Here is a 7,080-nt window from a genome sequence, read left to right on the forward strand (position 1 = left end):
TACAAGTGAATAATTAATTTACCTCAGGTTACCAAACAATTAATGATGATACGGAGTAATAGCTAACATTACTGTTTGAACCCTTCTTATTTGTTTTCTTTCCATTTTCTTTCTTATATTTATACCAAACATGTCCTAAATAGCTAAATCTTATCGATAATTTCTTCAGACACTTAATCCAATAGACAATAACATCATTGCTTATCAATAACCTCAATTTAACATAACAACCTAAACTAATGGTGTGGAGAGTCCTAGATCATCGAGTACTTTAAAAAACATCTTTATCATACACTAATCTTAATAACCTTTTCACTTTAATTAATAGTATATGTGGACTTTTTTTTTATAAAGTCAACATAAAACTCACACTTTTAACTTTTATAATCCCCAAATAATCAGTTTTATCTAATGCTAAGGGCATGCTTGGATTGAGGGTAATGTATTAAAGGGATAATAAAAGTCAAACTAAGGTAATTGAAGGTGATGATGAGGGGATAAAGTGGTGGCAAAGGAAACAAGCTAGTGTTGGCAAAAAGAAAATAAAATAGAAGGGGAACAAATACCCTAATCATGGGGGGAATAGTTACCCACCATCCCACTAGGGTGATTATTACCCTCATTTGGGGGGTAATTACTTCCCCTTTCCTCCCTTCTTCTCACAACACCACCACTGCCACAACTTCTCATCACAATACCACCACACCACCCTCCTTACAACCACCTCAATTCACCTTCATTATCCTTTTATTATGGTGGTTTGACTTTTATTACCCCTATAATTCATTACACCCAATCCAAGCGTGCCCTAAGTTTGAGTTATTTGTACAATAGAAGTCTCACTTTATGGTAGCATGATCACTTCACATTTAATTGGACACAAAAAGAAAAGCTTACTCACTTTTTATTTAGTTCACTCTTTTCCTCCTCCATTTTAGCCTTTCACGAGACACTTATGATTTCCCCCCTTTGAATTCATCTTCTTCTTTTCTAGTATTACAAAACCGTGAATTTCTCCTACACTCCATTTTTCCTTTCCTTTCTTCCCTTTTCGCCGAAATTTCATTCAATCCAGTCCAGTACAATTCAATCCAATCCAATCCAGTACAAACTCGATATTCAATTCCTCCATTCACAACCATGAAATTGAATAACACAAAACAAAATCAATACTTTGCTACTTTGTTCTTCCATAATCTAAGCATGTTTCTATAGTACAACTCTTTCTAAGTTTTCCCCTGTTTTTTTCCTCTCTTTTTCATTCTTTTACCACAATTTTTCCATGATTCCATATTATATTATGGAATTTTCCATTGGATTTTCCTTTCTAGGATAAATTATTAACCAATCGTGGCATGCCACAAATCATACCATTTAAAAGCCATGCATCTCAATCAGTTCATGAAGTTCTTAAAATCAATCCAAACTTACAGAAGAAAAATCCCATTATCCTCCTCTAATCACTAATCACTAATATTTTCTTACAAAAATAAATTTTTTTCCTAGAAAGAAATCTTCAAAAATGGAAAACTCATCATGTTTCCCTACATCAATCAGCTGTTTAAACCTCTGGAGAAGAAGAAGAAAATCACTAGCAATTCGATCCATGGCGAAAGCACCAAGAAGAAACTGGGATTTGGACACAGAAAGCACAGAAAGAAGGCGATTCGACAGCTTGGAATCGTGGTCAATGATACTGGATTCAGAGAATGTTGAAGCATTAGAAACATCAAATCAAGGTGATAAAGAAGAATGGACAGCTGATCTTTCACAACTGTTTATAGGAAATAAGTTTGCATCAGGAGCTCATAGTAGGATTTATAGAGGGATTTATAAACAAAGAGCTGTTGCTGTTAAAATGGTTAGAATTCCAACACATAAAGATGAAGCAAGAACTAAGCTTGAACAACAGTTTACTTCTGAAGTTGCCTTGCTTTCTGGCCTTTATCACCCCAATATTGTCCAGGTAAATTATGCTACTACCCTTTTTTAAAAAATTTACCAAGGGTAAATTTTTAATGCCATTGCTTCGTATGTAAGTATATGTGAAAGGTAAAAAGTAGAAGGTAAAAAACGGCAAGGGAGTGGAAGAAATAATACTCCACACTATAATACTGGGGAAAGAGTGCACCTAAAATTTTCGGATTTAAAACATAGGTAGCGCATACACACTTTTAAGAGGAGATGTGTTTCATATCTAACCTGTATTGAATTTGAAAAATGTCACTTCCTCTGTCCCAGATTAGTTGTTACACTTTTCTTTTTCATCCGTCCCAGATTAGTTGTTACACTTCAAAATTAGGAATGACCCCACGATTATTATATTGTCTCTCTTTTCCCACTAATTTTTTTTTTTGTCCTCACACACTCTCTCATTCAATTAAAAAAAATTCCCCACTAACCCCTACCACATCTACTTTTTCAAGAAAATAACAATTGATAACCGAACAAGCAGTTATCACCTAAAACTTTGGTGCAAAGTGTAACAACTATTCTGGGACGGAGGGAGTAAATTTTTTGACAAACTTTGGATTTTTTTACCGAGGATAACTAATAATACTTCCTACTACTTATGCGTATAAGGTAAAAAGCGGAAGGTAAAAAAAAGAAAGGGAGTGGAAAAAATAATACTACAACACTAGGGAAATAGTGTACCTAAAATTTTAGTCTAAGACAGACACTTTAAAGATGAGGCATATTTCATATCTAACCTGTATTAGATATTGAAAACGCTAACTTTTGGATACACCTTGGATTCATTCTAAAACAAGAATACTCCCTAGGTAATTTTGTGGTTGTCTTTTGTAGAGCAAAAAGAAGTTATGTTTTGTTACAATTTGTATATTCTTTTCTTTCTTTTATAAAAAACTAGCCTTAATTTTTGCGGACATAAAGGTCGTAATCAATTCACAAGGCTCCTGCTATTTAGCGCATAGTATGAGAAAGGTCTAAATGTACGCAGTCTTAATTTTTGTGGACATAAAGGTCATACCCGCTATTAAGCGTAGGGTCTGGGGAAGGTCCAAATATACACAGCCCAATTTCTACAGACATAAGACCCTAAATTATTTATGCAAGGGATTTAGAAGATTAGTCTTTAAAATCAGAGTTAGAATCCCTAAGGTTTTTTTTTGTTTTTGTTTTTTTGTTTGGGTTTAATGATTTTGTGTGGGAAAATTGCAGTTTATTGCAGCCTGCAAGAAACCACCAGTATACTGCATAATAACAGAATACATGTCACAAGGAACACTGAGAATGTACCTAAACAAAAAGGAACCTTACTCCCTCTCAACAGAAACAATACTACGTTTAGCCCTCGACATTTCTCGAGGAATGGAGTACCTTCATTCACAAGGTGTTATCCACAGAGACTTGAAGTCTAACAACCTGTTACTCAACGACGAAATGAGGGTGAAAGTTGCTGATTTTGGTACGTCGTGTTTGGAAACACAATGTCAAGAAACAAAAGGAAATATGGGAACTTATCGTTGGATGGCTCCGGAAATGATTAAGGAGAAACCTTATGCAAGGAAGGTTGATGTGTATAGTTTTGGTATTGTTCTTTGGGAACTTACTACTGCTTTGCTTCCCTTTCAGGGTATGACCCCTGTTCAAGCTGCCTTTGCTGTTGCTGAGAAGGTTAGTTTTGTCCTTTGTTTTTCTAGCTTACTTTTGATTTCAACTCTTTGGGTTGTCCTACCTTTAAGTTACAAAATTATTCAACTTGAACGTTAGTAGGGGGTGAGCATGGGTCGGGTACTGGTACCGATAACATTGTCGGACCGAGTAACCGATAACCGATAACGCTAAAAATGTTTTGGATATCCGATTTCGGTTACCTAAACTTTTGGATCGGAAATCGGATACCCGGTTAGATTATTTTAACACGAAGTATTATTCAACACTAAGTACCAACATTAACAGATGACTTTAACTACATTACTAATAAAATTACAATTTACAATTTACTTTAACAAATTGATTATCTACTTATAAGATTTTAAGCTTTTGGAGAGTTGGGAACCAACAATTGGTTCGAGTACCCATTTTTTCAGATCGGATATCAAATCGAGTTTTGGTTTTCTGAAAAGTTTTTGTAAAATGCGGGCTGCATCCATGATCAAGATAGAGTGTTCATTTTAGGAGACGAAAATAGATTTCACCTTAAAATCATAAGACAACAAGGGGAATAGCCGAATAGCCCCTCATCCTATTAAGTCATTAAATCTCTTAACTTTTATCAATGTGGAAAACCTATGTGTGTTATTTGGAAAGACTATACTTCAACCGTTTTACTCAACCCTAGTACCTTTATTAATAAAGAGGGAAAAAATATTATTGTGTCGGCGTTTTTAAATTACAAGCACGTATCGCGTGCATAGAAATCATTATCATTTCTCTTTTTTTTTTTGGGTGCGAATGAGCCACAAGGCCGGGCGGGGATGAGAATCGATACCAGGATCACCTGGAACCGAGATGGAAGATCTAACCAACTGAGCTATCCATCACTCTCATTATCATTTCTCTTTTGATTGTATAACTACATCGCATGTTCATAAATCCCGTCCAAATTTAGTTGTCACGTGGCTAGTTTAACTAAGGAGAAGGGGTGAAATACAATGCAGTATTTAGATTAACTTTTAAATGATTTTTTAATCCAAAGTGGGAATTGAATTTGTGTGTAAATGCAGAATGCTCGGCCACCCTTACCAGCAAGTTGTCAACCAGCATTAGCACATCTAATAAAGAGATGTTGGGCAGCAAACCCAAACAAAAGGCCAGATTTTAGTTACATTGTTTCTGCTCTTGAAGAATATGATGAATGTGTCAAGGAAGGACTCCCACTTATATCGCGCCGCCGATTGGTTAGCCGTAATGCGGATGCATTAGCTCATCGATTAAAAGCCTGCATTTCCTTCAATTCTCCCTCTTCTTCTTCTATACCTGTAAATGCATCATGACCTTCAACAACACTATCAACTTAAAGAGTAAAAAAAGGGGGGGTAAATGTGTCAATTCATGTATATCTTGATAATGTTCATTATTTTTAATTTGAAATTACTTTAATTAGTTTATGATCAATTTGCCTAATTAATTTTAGTTGAGATTGTTTACTCATGCCAATCTATAGAAGTTGATTATGTGTACATGTATACCTATTTGCATCTTCAATTTATTGCTTAAGGGTATTCCCTGAGTTTTACTCTTCACAAAGATGATTGTATTTGTCACTAATTTTGATTTGTCGCATTTTATTATTTTATAATGGCATCGTTTATTTCAACCGGAAATATATTTAAAGGAAATTGATTTTATGTGGAAAACAACTTCCAAGGGAAAATAGCTTTTGTTTGTTTTCTTGCAAAAGAAATTATAAAGAATGAGATCTGTAGGAGTGAAGGAGAGAACAAGAAACGTAAAAGAGTAGAGAGAAAAATATAGCATTTCTTTTTTCAGAAAAAAAAAAGTTTTTCTTTACCCTAGGGAAAACCATGCACGCTTAACAAACAACCAAAGGAAAATACAAAATTATTTTCCGAGAAAAAGTTACTCCCTCCGTCCGAAATAACTTGTTACATTTACTTTTGCACAAAGTTCCAGGTGATTAATGGTTGTTTGGTTATCAATTATTATTTTATAAGTAGATGTAATATGAGTTACAGTAGTGGGGTAAATTAACTGAAATTAACTGAATTGAACAAAGTTTCAAGTGATAAGTGGTTGTAATATAAGTTCAGGAAAATTACGCTTATTTATAATGTTTTTAGTTTTATAAAAAATGTGACATTGAAAAAATGGGAAGATTTATTGTCCCAATGGAAAAGTGTTAGAAATTAAATGTTCCAATGAATTTAATTATTTGGTTAAAATAATACGAGGACAAATTTTGATAGAATAATAAGACATTTATGTGATACTAAAAGAAAAAAAAATCAATATAAAGAACAAAATGAGACACCCGAAATGGAATACTTCGTATGTAAAGAACAAAAAGAGACGGGTCGAGGGAGTACCACCTAATTAAATAATAAGTCAATTAAATTATTTTAAACTCTGTGTCTGTCAAACCTGAACGAGGATTCCGGGACAGAGGAAGTAGTTTTTAGGCCGCATTTAGTTCACTTTATTTCTCCTTATCTGATGCACGCTTAAATTGGGCTTTGCTGGATTATTGTTTGGACCAAGGAGATGGGCTGCCCACGTTCTCTACACTCCAAGGCCTCATTTCTTCATCTGATGTTTAACAGTTATGTATGTCCACTACTTTTTTTTCTTTTTTCTTTTGTGGGGCCATTTTTATTCTATACGAAGTATATATTTTTGATTATGTCATTTAACTTAATTTAGAAGTTTCTTAGTTATGGTTGTGTTAATTAAAACGACTATTAATTGATGCAATGTTAACGTTATCATGATTCTAGCTTTTATTAAATAAAAATTAGTGTTAGTAATTCTGGCGAGGATTTCATTAACCGATTTTAACAACATATACATCATAAAAGGAGGATATTTAGGCGCTTATTAGGCTAACTAATTATTTACTTAACTAACCCTTAATATATTTTACAACACTTAAACTCTGTAGCTCACTCAAGTCTCAATCAACCCAATTCCACCCTTAATATATTTTTTTTTATTTGAAAAATGGTAGTCGGTCGTGTTGCGAAGGTGACAGACATTAGTGATATTGATCATAATAATAATAATCATAATGGTAGTTATGCCTGGTACGGAGACGTCGATATGAATACATTTAGCTGCTGGTCTGATTTTTCTAGGTCTGTCATTTTTGTGAATGTCACTACAACTCTTTCTCTTTTTGCCATTGTTGTAATTTCCTTGATGTTATATGTTGGAATCATACATTTACTGCGGGATTCCATAGTTCATGGGATAATCATGAATAATTCAATTCATGAAAGTGATGATAATAGTAGTAGCATTTTGCAAGTGCATTGTTTTTACAAGTACGGTGACCATTTACATGATCTTGGTTGGAAGACTGTGCTTCCATCTACAAGCTATGAATTCCGGTTTTACCTCGGTGGTGACGATCTTGATCTTCTCAGAGCCGTACGG

General features: G+C 34.1%; 1 protein-coding gene across 1 annotated transcript; it reads left to right on the forward strand.

Annotated features, from left to right (window-relative positions):
- The first annotated feature begins 956 nt into the window (after positions 1–956).
- On the forward strand, positions 957–5,197 carry LOC110786451 (serine/threonine/tyrosine-protein kinase HT1). Its single transcript, XM_021991010.2, has 3 exons — positions 957–1,966; positions 3,184–3,639; positions 4,692–5,197. The coding sequence occupies exons 1-3, from the start codon at positions 1,523–1,525 to the stop codon at positions 4,959–4,961; spliced, it is 1,170 nt and encodes a 389-aa protein (XP_021846702.1). The 5' UTR covers positions 957–1,522; the 3' UTR covers positions 4,962–5,197.
- The last annotated feature ends 1,883 nt before the right edge of the window (positions 5,198–7,080 follow it).

The sequence above is a fragment of the Spinacia oleracea genome, chromosome 6, assembly GCF_020520425.1.
Source record: "Spinacia oleracea cultivar Varoflay chromosome 6, BTI_SOV_V1, whole genome shotgun sequence".
In the NCBI taxonomy this organism is placed as follows: Eukaryota; Viridiplantae; Streptophyta; class Magnoliopsida; order Caryophyllales; family Amaranthaceae; genus Spinacia; species Spinacia oleracea.